This window comes from Pan troglodytes, chromosome 6 (assembly GCF_028858775.2).
Source record: "Pan troglodytes isolate AG18354 chromosome 6, NHGRI_mPanTro3-v2.0_pri, whole genome shotgun sequence".
Lineage (NCBI taxonomy): Eukaryota > Metazoa > Chordata > Mammalia > Primates > Hominidae > Pan > Pan troglodytes.
In genome coordinates, this window is record NC_072404.2 from 99,685,869 (window position 1) to 99,702,923 (window position 17,055).

Consider the following 17,055-nt stretch of genomic DNA (forward strand, 5'->3'; position numbering starts at 1 on the left):
AGCCTTTTAAGATTCTTATGGTTTCATCTAAATGGTTCACTTTTTTTTTTTATTTTATTTTAGGTTCAGGGGTACACACACAGGTTTGTTATATGGGTAAACTCATGTCACAGGTTTGTTATATGGGTAAACTCATGTACAGATTATTTTGTCACCCAGGTACTAAGCCTAGTACCCAATAGTTATTTTGTCTGACCCTCTCCCTCCTCCTACTCTCTACCCTCTAATAGGCCTCAGTGTGTGTTGTTCTCCTCCATGTGTCCATGAATTCTCATCATTTAGATCCCACTTATAAGTGAAGACATGCAGTGTTTGGTTTTCTGTTCCTGTGTTAGTTTGCTAAGGATGATGGCCTCCACCTCCATCCATGTTCCCTCAAAATACATGATCTCACTATTTTTATGGCTGCATAGCATTCCATGGTGTATATGGACCACATTTTCTTTATCCAGTCTGTCATGTTGGGCATTTAGGTTGATTCCATGTCTTTGCTATTGTGAATAGTGCTGCAGTGAACATTCATGTGTGTGTGTCTTTATGATAGAATGGTTTATATTCCTCTGAGCATATACTCAGTCATGGGATTGCTGGGTCGAATAGTAGTTCTGTTTTTAGCTCTTTGAGGAATTGCCATACTGCTTTCCACAATGGTTGAACTAATTTACACTCCCAGCAACAGTGTATAAGCATCCCCTTTTCTCCACAACCTTGCCGGTATGTTATTTTTTGACTTTTTAATAACAGCCACTCTGACTGATGTGAGATACTATTTCATTGTGATTTGAATTTGAATTTTTCTAATAATCAGTGATATTGAGCTTTTTTCATATGCTTGTTGGCTGCATGTATGACTTCTTTTGAAAAGTGTCTGTTCATGTCCTTTGCCCACTTTTGAATGGGGTTGTGTTTTTTCTTATAAATTTGTTTAAGTTCCTTATAGATCCTGGATATTAGACCTCTGTCAGATGCATAGTTTGCAAAAATTTTCTCCCATTCTGTTGGTTGGCTTTTCATCCTGTTGATAGTTTCTTTTACTGTGCAGAAGTTCTTAAGTTTAATTAGATCCCACTTGTCAATTTTTGCTTGTATTGTGATTCCTTTTGGCATCTTTGTCATGAAATCTTTGCCCATTCCTAAGTCCAGATTGCTACTGCCTAGGTTGTCTTCCAGGGTTCTTATAGTTTTGGGTTTTACATTTAAGTCTTTAATCCAACTTGAGTTGATTTTTGTATATGGTATAAGGAAGAGGTCCAGTTTCAATTTTCTGCATATGGCTGGCTAGTTATCCCAGCACCATTTATTAAATAGGGAGTTATTTCCCCATTGCTTGTTTCTGTCAGCTTTGTTGAAGATCAAGTAGTTGTAGGTGTGTAGCCTTATTTCTGGGCTCTCTATTCTGTTATATTGAACTGTGTCTGTTTTTGTACCAGTACTATGCTGTTTTGGTTACTGTGGTCTTGTAGTTTAGTTTGAACTTAGGTAACGTGTTGCCTCTAGTGTTGCTCTTTGTTTAGGATTTCCTTGGCTATTGGGGCTCTTTCTGATTCCATATGATTTTTTGAATAGTTTTCTCTAGTTATGTGAAGATTGTTGTTGATAGCTTTATAGAAATACTATTGAATCTGTAAATTGCTTTGGGCAGTATAACCATTTTAATGATATTGATTCTTCCTATCCTTGAGCATGGGATGTTTTTCCATTTGTTTGTGTCATCTCTGATTTCTTTAAGCAGTATTTTCTAATTCTCATCATAGAGGTCTTTTGGCTCCCTGGTTAGCTGTATTCCTAGGTATTTTATTCTTTTTATGGCAATTGTGAATGGGATTGTGTTTCTGACTTGGCTGTTGGCTTGGCTGTTGTTGGTGTGTAGGAATGCTAGTCACTTTTGTACATTGATTTCGTGTCCCGCAACTTTGCTAAAGTTGTTTATCAGCTAAAGGAGCTTTTGGGCCGAGACTATGGAGTTTTCTAGATACAGACTCATGTCATCTGCAAACAGGGATAGTTTGACTTCCTCTCTTCCTGTTTGGATGCTTTTTTTTTTCTTTCTCTTGCTTGATTGCTCTGGCCAAGATTTCCAATACTATGTGGTGAAAGAGCGCATGCCTGTCTTGTGCCAGTTTACAAAGGGAATGCTTCCAGCTTTTCTCCATTCCATATAATGCTGGCTGTGGGTTTGTTATAGATGGCTCTTATTATTTTTAGATATGTTTCCTTAAGTATTGTTTATTTTTAAATGTAAATACTTCCCCTTCTGATGACTTGTATCTTCAATCCATTTTTATTGTTTCTGAGTTTTGACATATAGCATCATAAAATAGTTTTTATATTTATAGCATAATATATAGAAACCAAAAGTAAACAAAGTTACATCACTGTTAAACTGACATTACTCAAGTTCTGGATTTCAAAATTTTTTAAATTATTTACATAGAAATTTTACTTTTAAAAAGTAATTTTGTGAAATTTTAATATTTTACATAAACAATAAAAATGAAGGCTCTAAGTTTTGCCACAGAGTGGGGAAGAAATAGCTGCTTAATTATTATTTCAAAAGTGTAACCATGTAATAGGCACTATTTTTTTGCTACAATATTTTCATATATTTTATGTTATCTAGACTAAAATCTCAAAATTAAGTATTTGTTTACTATGGTTTTTATCTGTCCCTTTTCTATTTTCATGCTATCCAATGATTAGATACAAAAAAACCTCTATTTACTAGCTTTCAAGAAGAGCAAAAAATCATCCCACTGCCTGCTAACTGCCCATCTATTGCGGTTATGGATGTTTCTGAGAATATTAGAGCAAAAATTTATGCTATATTGGGCAAACTAGGTAAGAAGTTCTCTTCAAATTTGCAAGAGTCTGTTTTGCTAAGTATACACACTGATTTTACTTTGGAGTCAGTTTTTCAAATATAATGAGCAAAAATCTCTTTATATAGAGAAATTCATTTTCCATTGTTACCCCAATTCCCAAACTGCACTCCTCACCAATTAAATCAGAATCTCTGTGTGTGGGATCCAGGCAATAGTATTTTCTAAAGCTCCCCAGGCAACTCCAATGTGCAGATAGGATTAAGGACAGTTAGTTTAGATGATTAAGCTTAAAATACTGACATTCTGAGTCACTTGAGTTTTTTTTTTAAGTCTTTGCTGTCTATTAAGGAAAAAGTTTATCAAACACTCTTCAGCTTCTGAAGTAAGATATTATTGTCTGACTACAACACAGAAAGAAATGATTCCTATATATTGGATGACCTGGCAGAAATGTGTTATAGAAAGAAGCCTACTCACAAGCTACTCACAGAATTAACTTTTTCATAAATCAAGATGAAATCAAAAGTAACTTTGCATTTGCTTTTAGATAGGTAGATAGATAGATAGATAGATAGATAGATAGATAGATAGATAGATAAATGTTTCTTAGAATCACTTGCTCTGCTAAAGTAATTCTGTCTTTATAAACTTTATTTTAGATTTTGAAAATTTACCTGGCCTATCTGCTGAAGATTTTGTCACCCTTTGTATCATACATAGATATCTTGATTTTAAAGTAAGTATCTTTTTAATAACCTGATTATTAAAATCTAGATAGCAAAAAATTAACTGGAAAATAAAATATCTATTCATGGTTGTGAGCAATCATCTGCATACTGTATAGTTTTTATTTTTCATTTTGCATCTGATGCTGTTGAAGAAATACACCATACACCCATCCCATGATTGGGTGTTTTTCATGGGATAAGATTTCATCCAACTTAGTTTATGAAAGAAGATGTACAAAACTGATATAAGCCAGGCATGGTGGCTCACACCTGTAATCCCAGCACTTTGGGAGGCCAAGGCAGGTGGATAATGAGGTCAGGAGATCAAGACCATCCTGGCTAACATGGTGAAACCCTGTCTCTACTAAAAATACAAAAATTAGCTGGATGTGGTGGCGGGTGCCTGTAGTCCCAGCTACTCGGGAGGCTGAGGCAGGAGAATGATGTGAACCTGGAAGGTGGAGCTTGCAGTGAGCCAAGATTGCGCCACTGCACTCCAGCCCGGGCGACAGAGCAAGACTCCGTCTCAAAAAAAATAAAAACTGATATAAAACTGTTCAGAAGCCTAGCAAAAACAAAAAAAAAAATTATTTTTTTGAGATGGAGATTTTGCTCTTGTCACCCAGGCTGGAGTACAATGGCATGATCTTGGCTCAGTGCAACCTCTGCCTCCCAGGTTCAAGTGATTCTCCTGCCTCAGCCTCCCAAGTAGCTGGGATGACAGGCACCTGCCACCACGCCCAGCTAATTTTTGTATTTTTTAATTTTTGTATTCTCATGCCTGCAATCCCAGCACCTTGGGAGGCCGAGGTGGGTGGATCACCCAAGGTCAGGGGTTCGAGACCAGCCTGGCCATACAGTTTCTTCTCTTTGGAGTTGAAATTAAATAAGTTTTTATTTATTAAAATAAATTATTAATACTTATTAAAGTATTATTTTATCATTACTTTATATTATGATCCAATCTTGATTAAAAGATAGTAGGTTACTTACCTTGCTAGTTATATTTGTCAGTAAATACTTTTGAAGTCTCAAGAAAGTCTTTTTAAGTTAACATTGTCCTTCTACTAATATTAGTACTGTATATTTGGATGTTATAAATGAGTAAACCTCTATTTTCTTTCTTTCCTTCTTTTTTTTTTTTTTTTTTTTGAGGCAGAGTCTCATCCTGTCACCTAGCCTAAAGTGCAGTTGCATGATCACAACTCACTGCAGCCTCAACCTCCCAGGCTCATTTGATCCTCCAGCCTCATCTTCCCAAGTAGCTGGGACTACAAGTGTGTACCCCCATACCCAGCTTTTTATTGCGGGGGGCGGGGTGGGGTAGAGACAAGGTCTCACTGTGTTGCTCAGGCTGCTCTCAAACTCCTAGGCTCAAGTGATCCACCCACTCCATTCAGCCCAAATATGAATTTTTTCCTTATCATAGATATATAATTTTTTTCTTTAATTTTATGGGTCCAGCACACTTCTGCTGCACAACTCTGCTCTTTTTTCTCTAATTCTAAATACACTCAAGAACGTTAACTTCTAGACAGCCTAGAATATGAGATGGAGCCACTGACATGATGGAACCATGGAGTTAAAAGCTTGAGATTCCATTATAATTTGCCTTAGCTAGAAGGTGAGGGGCAGGGCCCCTTTCTCAGGGTGGCTGGGTTCTAGGGTCCTAGTAATCCCCATGTTCATTCTCCTAAAAGTTCATCTTGACCTAGCCTTCAATATAGGGCTTTAGGGAGGAAAGTAACGATAGTTCAAAAAGATAAGAATAAATCAGCAGTTTCTGCAGCTGTGAAATCAAGGTAACTATAAACTAGAGGGCAGTGATGATGGTGATGATGGCAGGGAACTAGGCATAGGAGAGCCTTATCCATGAATAACATACCATTGAAAAACATTTGATAAATTCCTACTGAGTACTCAAATGTAGCTGGTACCCTCAATCATTCCCAATGCACTTATTCCCACGAAGTAATTTAGGAAAAGTTTAAGTGTTAACAGGAGTGACTAACCATATAAAAAAATTGTATAATTGTACAATTGTATGATTTATTTTTGGTTAATTTAACTTTGTTAAACTTTGTTGTAACAGATTGGAGAAATATGGAATGAAATATATGAGGAAATAAAATTAGAAAAATTAAGACCAGTCACTACAGATAAAAAAGCTTTGGAAGCTATTACAACAGCATCAGAAAATATTGGAAAGATGGTTGCTTCTCTGCAAAGTGATATAATTGAAAGCCAAGCATGCCAAGACGTGCAAAATGAACAAAAAGTATATGCAAAAGTAAGCTACATAGGTAGTGAGGAGGGAGAATGAAGATAGGTTGGTTAATGGGCACAAAAATACAGTTAGATAGAATAAGTTCTGTTGTTCAATAGCACAGTAGGGCAACTATAGTAACAATAATTTATTGTACATTTCAAAATACCCAGAAGACTTGGAATGCTCCTAATACAAAGAAATGATAAGTGTTTAAGGGGATGGATATCCCATTTACCCTGATCATTACACATTGTGTGCACATATCAAAATATCACATGTATGCCATAAATATGTACAACTATTATATATCAGTAAGAAAGTAAGCCACAGATACCATTAAGGCACAAGATAATAATTTCAATGTATAAACCCAGATGAAGTTATCCATAAGATATATTTTTCTTACTTGTGGGTGTTTCAGCCTTGAGTTATTTTGTGGTTTTCTCTTAGAGTTATTTTCAGTGTCTCTGTGCAGTTTTAAAAGAAACTATGGAGTTTGAGATTGAGTTACTATATTCAATGCTGTTTTTTTGCATTATAATTTTATTTCCACAGTCTTAAATTTTTAAAAGGCAGAGAGATACTTGAGACATGCCACTGGACTCCAGCCTGGGTGACAGAGTGAGATTCTGTCTCAAAAAAAAAAAAAAGAAAAAAAAGAAACTGAAACTTAATTATCTTTCTCATTTCAGATACAGGCCACGCACAAGCAAAGAGAGCTGGCTAATAAATCATGGGAAGATTTCTTGGCTAGAACATCAAACGCTAAAGCGTTAAAGGTAGGATTTTTAATGTATTATAGTATCCACAACAAATAGCCAACTCTTACAGACAGACTTTTTCAGGAACAAATATTCATTCATTTTTTCCTAGTGACCTTTCCATACAATACCAATACTATTAGATGCTCATATGCAATTTAGAGTGATAAGTGAAACTGCATTTCACAGTTACAGAAGATGCTGCTTTGAGTTTCATTTGGTTTATCAGGGAGAAACAAGGCTGATGTTCTTGACCTACATAAAGAAGAAGATGATAGCCAGGAATGAGCAGGAAAATGTGTTCTGCTTTCCATTCTGAACCTGCTTATTCATTGATTTCTTTTCTGTGAGAGGCAAAGTAAAGGACACAAAGAGCAACTATCTTGTATTACTCTGTCCCCCAAGAGGTTTCCCCTCTGTGATCACCAAAAGAAGCATTACGTTAAACTTAAATGTGAATTGGGGATAAATATCCCTTTGTAGAAAAATATGGTAAGCCACTTCAACTGTAAGCTAGAAACTAATCTAAAAAATGTATAGTGCTAATCATTCACTTGAAATATGTGAGAAACACCATGGATTTCCAGAATTTCATTACTTTTCCCCACCCTTTTCCATTAATATCTTGGATACACTTTTTAAAAAATCTCTCCTTCATTTCTGATACTTTGGATACACTTTACCTAATGTTCCAATACTTCCTGTAGATATAAAATTGCTAAATGTTAAGTTAGTCCACAAGCCGGTGGAACCATATTAAGAGAGCAAAACCAAAGTTAAGAACAAGCTCACTCAAGGTACCAAGTTATCTCCCTGTTCACTGAAAGTTCTTCCCAATTCTACTTATAAAATGTCTTCCTAACTGCCTGTATTTTTAGCACTAGTTAATGAAAATCAGCTCCTTTCCTGCAGGTCGTTTATTACTTCACATTTCACTTGTTTAGTGTAGCAAATACCTTGAAAATAACTTCAAATAGCTTAAATATAACTGCAATGAATTACATAATTTATATTGTTCTGAATGCTTAAAACATTTAAGTGTACTTAATCAGTTGGTAATTTATGCAATATATTTTGCAATATGCATCACCTGATATAAATTTAATAGCTTATTAAATTATGTGCTAAAAATTGAACCTGATTTCTTCAGGATCTGCTTGACTCCTTGGTCATATATGGATTTCTTGGACTAGTTCCAGAAATCTCTGGAAGACTTTTAGGTGACTGGAGTCTTCTTCAATGTGCAAAGTATCTAACTTACTAATAACTGTCTTTTTAGTCTAAATGAGTAAATGCAGATTTCAGCGCTATCTAATAAACAACCAAAGCATAAGCCAGACACGATTAAATATGTTTTTTATTGTAAGTACCATCATTACTGATTTAATAGCAATTAATATTTTCTTTCTAATTTAAAAATCCTCAGAAAGCAAAAAGGCTTCAAGAAAAAGCTATAGAAGCCTCCAGATACCATAAACGACCACAAAATGCAATATTTCACCAAACAGATATTAAAGGCCTTAACACAACGGTAAGATTCTTTCTCCATAACATTTTCTTAATAGACATTAAATTTAGAGTGTTTGAACAACTGTGCAAATATACTGAAAACCATTGAATTTTACCCATTAAATGGATGGATTATGTGGTATTGAATTATATCTCAATAAAACTGTTCAAAAAATTTTTTTAATTTAAAAATTAGAAGTTAAAAAAATTAATAAAAAAAAACTTAGGCCCCCAAAATATTATGTCTATGGGATTTTCATCTCACATTTTTTCTTTTTGCTGTTCAAATTTCACATCATTAAGGCATATTTATCTCCAAGGTATATCCACTTTTGCCCGGTTCTGGTTTAGAGTAGGCCCAGCCCTCCAGGATTTCTAAGAAACTGCTATAAACACTAGTCAGCTTATAATTGTCCTTATATCTCTTTAACAGAAAAGACGCAGTGCTTCCCCTTTTCCTGGCAAGTAGATCCCAAGGGTTCCTGGTATCCTCTGCTAGACTTAATTTGCCCCCAGTTACAAAGCTGATAAGCAATAGAAATAGAATTCAAACCTACTTTTCCTGGCTCCGATGCCCTTATCTTTCTATTATACCATAACTGCCTCCTAGTTATTCATTACATTTGTGTCTTTTCAAAAGTAAGCTGAAGGATGAATGAGTTTTTCTCTTGTTGAAAATTGTGTAAATGGACTTTTAGATATTTACCTTTTGCCTTTTTAGGTGCCCTCTGGTGGGGTAGTAACAGTGGAAAGCACTCCTGCCCGATTAGTAGGAGGACCTCTGGTTGATACGGATATTGCTCTTAAAAAACTGCCCATTCGAGGAGGAGCCTTGCAGAGGGTGAAAGCAGTTAAAATTGTGGATGCACCAAAAAAGAGTATTCCTACGTAATATACTATAGAGACTTTTTGAAATAAAGTCAGCTTGTAATTTTTTAGCTGAGTATATCTTTATACATATGTAAAGCCAATATTTTAGAATAAGTATTTTAGTATAAATATTTTAGTAAAATACTATAAAAATAAAAGGACATATAATTTATTTTTATGGAAAACATCAACATGTAATCTCAGAAGAGTTGTCATCAGTTTCTTTGGAAAGGCTACCAATTTTACTAAGTGAAATTGTAAAACATAGTACATCAGTTAGGACTCTGTTGGTTGCATGTGAACTATTCTAACTAGTTTAAGTCAGAAAAAAAATTTCTTACAGGCTCTCTACCTATCAAATCTAGGAGAAATTTAGACTACATGCATTGCTGAATCTAAGGACTAAAACTATATGAGTAGGATCTTCTCCTTCCCTAGCAGCTCCTGGCTTACATTCTCTTAGGTTCATGCCTGTGTCTCTGTGGTTTCTGCAGCTGCCTATGCATCTCAGGACCCCTGATTGCCCACATGCCTATGGTAGTCCTGAGCCATTCACCATGACTTTGGCCATGGCTGAGTACTGCCTATTCCTGGAGCCAGAAGCAGGGCAACTCCATCCAAAACATATGGATAGAGTGGGGAATCAGGGTACTATTATCAGAAGCGAGTATATATGAATATTGGGCAGCAAGATAAACAATAACTCTGCAACAAGTATGTTGGTCAAAATAAAATTATGTTTTCTCTGCTATAAAAGCAAATGTTAGTCATGAGCCAAATGGTAAAAAAGAAAAAAAAAATAAAGCTGGTTTTACTCTTAATATATAAATATACAAAGCAAACTCTAATGCTACTTCTCTTCTTTTTTTTTTTTCTTGAGCAAATTTTTTTTACTTTTATATTTTTTTTTTACATGTGCACATTGTGCAGGTTAGTTACATATGTATACATGTGCCATGCTGGTGCGTTGCACCCACTAACTCCTCATCTAGCATTAGGTATATCTCCCAATGCTATCCCTCCCCCCTCCCCCCACCCCACAACAGTCCCCAGAGTGTGATATTTCCCTTCCTGTGTCCATGTGATCTCATTGTTCAATTCCCACCTATGAGTGAGAATATGCAGTGTTTGGTTTTTTGTTCTTGTGATAGTTTACTGAGAATGATGATTTCCAATTTCATCCATGTCCCTACAAAGGACATGAACTCATCATTTTTTATGGCTGCATAGCATTCCATGTTGTATATGTGCCACATTTTCTTAATCCAGTCTATCATTGTTGGACATTTGGGTTGGTTCCAAGTCTTTGCTATTGTGAATAATGCCGCAATAAACATACATGTGCATGTGTCTTTATAGCAGCATGATTTATAGTCCTTTGGGTATATACCCAGTAATGGGATGGCTGGGTCAAATGGTATTTCTAGTTCTAGATCCCTGAGGAATCTCCACACTGACTTCCACAATGGTTGAACTAGTTTACAGTCCCACCAACAGTGTAAAAGTGTTCCTATTTCTCCACATCCTCTCCAGCGCCTGTTGTTTCCTGACTTTTTAATGATTGCCATTCTAACTGGTGTGATGGTATCTCATTGTGGTTTTGATTTGCATTTCTCTGATGGCCAGTGATGATGAGCATTTTTTCATGTGTTTTTTGGCTGCATAAATGTCTTCTTTTGAGAAGTGTCTGTTCATGTCCTTCGCCCACTTTTTGATGGGGTTATTTGTTTTCTTCTTGTAAATTTGTTTGAGTTCATTGTAGATTCTGGATATTAGCCCTTTGTCAGATGAGTAGGTTGCGAAAATTTTCTCCCATTTTGTAGGTTGCCTGTTCACTCTGATGATAGTTTCTTTTGCTGTGCAGAAGCTCTTTAGTTTAATTAGATCCCATTTGTCAATTTTGGCTTTCGTTGCCATTGCTTTTGGTGTTTTAGACATGAAGTTCTTGCCCATACCTATGTCCTGAATGGTAATGCCTAGGTTTTCTTCTAGGATTTTTATGGTTTTAGGTCTAACGTTTAAGTCTTTAATCCATCTTGAATTGATTTTTGTATAAGGTGTAAGGAAGGGATCCAGTTTCAGCTTTCTACGTATGGCTAGCCAGTTTTCCCAGCACCATTTATTAAATAGGGAATCCTTTCCCCATTGCTTGTTTTCCTCAGGTTTGTAAAAGATCAGATAGTTGTAGATATGCGGCATTATTTCAGAGGGCTCTGTTCTCTTCCATTGATCTATATCTCTGTTTTGGTACCAGTACCATGCTGTTTTGGTTACTGTAGCCTTGTAGTATAGTTTGAAGTCAGGTAGTGTGATGTCTCCAGCTTTGTTCTTTTGGCTTAGGACTGCCTTGGCGATGCTGGCTCTTTTTTGGTTCCATATGAACTTTAAAGTAGTTTTTTCCAATTCTGTGAAGAAAGTCATTGGTAGCTTGATGGGGATGGCATTGAATCTATAAATTACCTTGGGCAGTATGGCCATTTTCACGATATTGATTCTTCCTACCCATGAGCATGGAATGTTCTTCCATTTGTTTGTATCCTCTTTTATTTCCTTGAGCAGTGGTTTGTAGTTCTCCTTGCAGAGGTCCTTCACATCCCTTGTAAGTTGGATTCCTAGGTATTTTATTCTCTTTGAAGCAATTGTGAATGGGAGTTCACTCATGATTTGGATCTCTGTTTGTCTGTTACTGAAGTATAAGAATGCTTGTGATTTTTGTACATTGATTTTGTATGCTGAGACTTTGCTGAAGTTGCTTATCAGCTTAAGGAGATTTTGGGCTGAGACAATGGGGTTTTCTAGATAAACAATCATGTCGTCTGCAAACAGGGACAATTTGACTTCCTCTTTTCCTAATTGAATACCCTTTATTTCCTTCTCCTGCCTGATTGCCCTGGCCAGAACTTCCAACACTATGTTGAATAGGAGTGGTGAGAGAAGGCATCCCTGTCTTGTGCCAGTTTTCAAAGGGAATGCTTCCAGTTTTTGCCCATTCAGTATGATATTGGCTGTGAGTTTGTCATAGATAGCTCTTATTATTTTGAAATACGTCCCATCAATACCTAATTTATTGAGAGTTTTTAGCATGAAGGGTTGTTGAATTTTGTCAAAGGCTTTTTCTGCATCTATTGAGATAATCATGTGGTTTTTGTCTTTGGCTCTGTTTATATACTGGATTACATTTATCGATTTGCATATATTGAACCAGCCTTGCATCCCAGGGATGAAGCCCTCTTGATCATGGTGGATAAGCTTTTTGATGTGCTGCTGGATTCGTTTTGCCAGTATTTTACTGAGGATTTTTGCATCAATGTTCATCAAGGATATTGGTCTAAAATTCTCTTTTTTGGTTGTGTCTCTGCCCGGCTTTGGTATCAGAATGATGCTGGCCTCATAAAATGAGTTAGGGAGGATTCCCTCTTTTTCTATTGATTGGAATAGTTTCAGAAGGAATGGTACCAGTTCCTCCTTGTACCTCTGGTAGAATTCGGCTGTGAATCCATCTGGTCCTGGACTCTTTTTGGTTGGTAAACTATTGATTATTGCCACAATTTCAGCTCCTGTTATTGGTCTATTCAGAGATTCAACTTCTTCCTGGTTTAGTCTTGGGAGAGTGTATGTGTCGAGGAATTTATCCATTTCTTCTAGATTTTCTAGTTTATTTGCGTAGAGGTGTTTGTAGTATTCTCTGATGGTAGTTTGTATTTCTGTGGGATGGGTGGTGATATCCCCTTTATGATTTTTTGTTGCATCTATTTGATTCTTCTCTCTTTTTTTCTTTATTAGTCTTGCTAGCAGTCTATCAGTTTTGTTGATCCTTTCAAAAAACCAGCTCCTGGATTAATTTTTTGAAGGGTTTTTTGTGTCTCTATTTCCTTCAGTTCTGCTCTGATTTTAGTTATTTCTTGCCTTCTGCTAGCTTTTGAATGTGTTTGCTCTTGCTTTTCTAGTTCTTTTAATTGTGATGTTAGGGTGTCAATTATGGATCTTTCCTGCTTTCTCTTGTGGGCATTTAGTGCTATAAATTTCCCTCTGCACACTGCTTTGAATGCGTCCCAGAGATTCTGGTATGTTGTGTCTTTGTTCTCATTGGTTTCAAAGAATGTCTTTATTTCTGCCTTCATTTCGTTATGTATCCAGTAGTCATTCAGGAGCAGGTTGTTCAGTTTCCATGTAGTTGAGCGGTTTTGAGTGAGATTCTTAATCCTGAGTTCTAGTTTGATTGCACTGTGGTCTGAGAGATAGTTTGTTATAATCTCTGTTCTTTTACATTTGCTGAGGAGAGCTTTACTTCCAAGTATGTGGTCAATTTTGGAATAGGTGTGATGTGGTGCTGAAAAAAATGTATATTCTGTTGATTTGGGGTGGAGAGTTCTGTAGATGTCTATTAGGTCTGCTTGGTGCAGAGCTGAGTTCAATTCCTGGGTATCCTTGTTGACTTTCTGTCTCGTTGATCTGTCTAATGTTGACAGTGGGGTGTTAAAGTCTCCCATTATTAATGTGTTGGAGTCTAAGTCTCTTTGTAGGTCACTCAGGACTTGCTTTATGAATCTGGGTGCTCCTGTATTGGGTGCATATATATTTAGGATAGTTAGCTCTTCTTGTTGAATTGATCCCTTTACCATTATGTAATGGCCTTGTCTCTTTTGATCTTTGTTGGTTTAAAGTCTGTTTTATCAAAGACTAGGATTGCAACCTCTGCCTTTTTTTGTTTTCCATTTGCTTGGTAGATCTTCCTCCATCCTTTTATTTTGAGCCTATGTGTGTCTCTGCACGTGAGATGGTTTTCCTGAATACAGCACACTGATGGGTCTTGACTCTGTATCCAATTTGCCAGTCTGTGTCTTTTAATTGGAGCATTTAGTCCATTTACATTTAAAGTTAATATTGTTATGTGTAAATTTGATCCTGTCATTATGATGTTAGCTGGTGATTTTGCTCGTTAGTTGATGCAGTTTCTTCCTAGTCTCGATGGTCTTTACATTTTGGCATGATTTTGCAGCGGCTGGTACCAATTGTTCCTTTCCATGTTTAGCGCTTCCTTCAGGAGCTCTTTTAGGGCAGGCCTGGTGCTGACAAAATCTCTCAGCATTTGCTTGCCTGTGAAGTATTTTATTTCTCCTTCACTTATGAAGCTTAGTTTGGCTGGATATGAAATTCTGGATTGAAAATTCTTTTCTTTAAGAATGTTGAATATTGGCCCCCACTCTCTTCTGGCTTGTAGGGTTTCTGCCAAGAGATCCACTGTTAGTCTGAAGGGCTTCCCTTTGAGGGTAACCCGACCTTTCTCTCTGGCTGCCCTTAACATTTTTTCCTTCATTTCAACTTTGGTGAATCTGACAATTATGTGTCTTGGAGTTGCTCTTCTCAAGGAGTATCTTTGTGGCATTCTCTGTATTTCCTGAGTCTGAACGTTGGCCTGCCTTGCTAGATTGGGGAAGTTCTCCTGGATAATATCCTGCAGAGTGTTTTCCAACTTGGTTCCATTCTCCCCATCACTTTCAGGTACACCAATCAGACGTAGATTTGGTCTTTCACATAGTCCCATATTTCTTGGAGGCTTTGCTCATTTCTTTTTATTCTTTTTTCTCTAAACTTCCCTTCTCACTTCATTTCATTCATTTCATCTTCCATTGCTGATACCCTTTCTTCCAGTTGATCGCATCGGCTCCTGAGGCTTCTGCATTCTTCACGTAGTTCTCGAGCCTTGGTTTTCAGCTCCATCAGCTCCTTTAAGCACTTCTCTGTATTGGTTATTCTCGTTATACATTCTTCTAAATTTTTTTCAAAGTTTTCAACTTCTTTGCCTTTGGTTTGAATGTCCTCCCATAGCTCAGAGTAATTTGATTGTCTGAAGCCTTCTTCTCTCAGCTCGTCAAAGTCATTCTCCATCCAGCTTTGTTCCGTTGCTGGTGAGGAACTGCGTTCCTTTGGAGGAGGAGAGGCGCTCTGCGTTTTAGAGTTTCCAGTTTTTCTGTTCTGTTTTTTCCCCATCTTTGTGGTTTTATCTACTTTTGGTCTTTGATGATGGTGATGTACAGATGGGTTTTTGGTGTGGATGTCCTGTTTGTTAGTTTTCCTTCTAACAGACAGGACCCTCAGCTGCAGGTCTGTTGGAATACCCTGCCTTGTGAGGTGTCAGTGTGCCCCTGCTGGGGGGTGCCTCCCAGTTAGGCTGCTCGGGGGTCAGGGGTCAGGGACCCACTTGAGGAGGCAGTCTGCCCGTTCTCAGATCTCCAGCTGCGTGCTGGGAGAACCCGTGCTCTCTTCAAAGCTGTCAGACAGGGACATTTAAGTCTGCAGAGGTTACTGCTGTCTTTTTGTTTGTCTGTGCCCTGCCCCCAGAGGTGGAGCCTACAGAGGCAGGCAGGCCTCCTTGAGCTGTGGTGGGCTCCACCCAGTTGGAGCTTTCCGGCTGCTTTGTTTACCTAAGCAAGCCTGGGCAATGGCGGGCGCCCCTCCCCCAGCCTCACTGCCGCCTTGCAGTTTGATCTCAGACTGCTGTGCTCACAATCAGCGAGACTCCATGGGCGTAGGACCCTCCGAGCCAGGTACGGGATATAATCTCGTGGTGTGCCGTTTTTTAAGCCGGTCTGAAAAGCGCAATATTCGGGTGGGAGTGACCCGATTTTCCAGGTGCGTCCGTCACCCCTTTCTTTGACTCGGAAAGGGAACTCCCTGACCCCTTGCGCTTCCCAAGTGAGGCAATGCCTTGCCCTGCTTCAGCTCGCGCACGGTGCACGCACCCACTGACCTGCGCCCACTGTCTGGCACTCCCTAGTGAGATGAACCCAGTACCTCAGATGGAAATGCAGAAATCACCCGTCTTCTGCGTCACTCACGCTGGGAGCCGTATACCGGAGCTGTTCCTATTCGGCCATCTTGGCTCCTCGCTACTTCTCTTCTTTAATGGGGAAGGGAAAGGTGTAATGGGGGAAGTGTTTTCCCTCATTTGGTAGTAGAGGTATCTTGTCAAAGAATAGGAGATAAATGCCTTTATGCTGGACATAGAGCAAATCTGTGTCCCTGGATGCCCTTATGAAGTCTCCCTCTCCTGCCTTCATTCCCTTCACACCCCTCCTCCAGTCTGGAAGCCACAAAGGACATGAGTTCATGTCCAGGAATCAGAGAGACAAGGACCTGTTTCTTAGGAAAATAAACTGGAATTTGAGTCTAGATTCTGGGCCCATGGGGCACACTCAGCAGTGTACTGGTAAATGGATAACAGCTAGCTCTCCAGGAGGGAAATGCCCTGATTTACATCATGTTCTCACCAATTCACACAGTATAAATACTGCCACTATTACCAATCTCAAGCTACCAACATGATGCCATTGAATACATGTTTGGGAAAACATAGATAGGTTCTTTCATTATTAGATAAGAGCAGGCTCTATCACCTCAATGGACCCACATTTTCCTCCTTCTTCTTTCCTCCTCCTCCTCCTCTTCCCCCAACTCACATTCCTCTAGGGATTTTCCATTATCCTGTCTGTGAAGACAGTAACATCTTCATTGAGGGGTAGAGGTTGCAGCTCTTGTCATTGTTCTAATTAGAATGAGTTGCCAGTTCACCTTTGATTGGCGGCTTCTCACCCTGGCCCAGATGCCCATCCTCTTGTGCCCCATAGGAGTAGATAACATGCATCAGCTTATCAGTGAGCTTTGTTCTCTCCGGAATCCCTTTCTCTAGTCTACCACCTTCAAGAAGATATTAGAAGGCATAATTTGTTTCTTTCCTTCACAGGAAACCCTAAGCATGGGTAGGAGCATACAACGAGATGCCCATACAAAAAATACCAGATACATCTTAGGTACACTTGAATTGATGTGAAGTGTCCATGGCTAACAATGAATCTTTGCTCCATTTTGTAGACTATAAGCTCTCTAAGGACAAGGTAGAGACCATATCTCATTAATTATTGTACTCAGTATCTCAGGAAATAAATTATTAGATAATGTGATGGTGGCCTCAGCTACTGGCAGTCTTTCCCTTGAGCTCTGCAAATGCAGCAAAGTACTGAGCTCAAAGGGAAGATTCAGCCAACAAAATACTACACAAGTAATGCTCAACACAGACAACATGTTAGTTTAAATGT

At 38.1% G+C, this 17,055-nt stretch overlaps 1 protein-coding gene across 17 annotated transcripts in view; it reads left to right on the forward strand.

The window, feature by feature from the left end:
* The window catches only part of CFAP69 (cilia and flagella associated protein 69), a 99,151-nt gene that overhangs the window by 56,084 nt on the left and 26,012 nt on the right, over positions 1 to 17,055 (forward strand). For 7 of the 17 annotated variants that reach the window (XM_016945093.4, XM_054655932.2, XM_063814684.1 and 4 more), the window contains 6 exons: positions 2,701 to 2,838; positions 3,482 to 3,558; positions 5,643 to 5,840; positions 6,512 to 6,598; positions 8,007 to 8,111; positions 8,811 to 9,024. In XM_016945093.4, coding sequence (XP_016800582.1) covers positions 2,701 to 2,838; positions 3,482 to 3,558; positions 5,643 to 5,840; positions 6,512 to 6,598; positions 8,007 to 8,111; positions 8,811 to 8,981 — 776 coding nt within the window. In that variant the 3' untranslated portion in view covers positions 8,982 to 9,024. Of the gene's footprint in view, positions 1 to 2,700; positions 2,839 to 3,481; positions 3,559 to 4,705; positions 4,828 to 5,642; positions 5,841 to 6,511; positions 6,599 to 8,006; positions 8,112 to 8,810; positions 9,025 to 17,055 lie in introns of those variants that run through there. The other 10 variants (XM_054655929.2, XM_054655930.2, XM_054655931.2 and 7 more) reach the window with 8 other exon arrangements.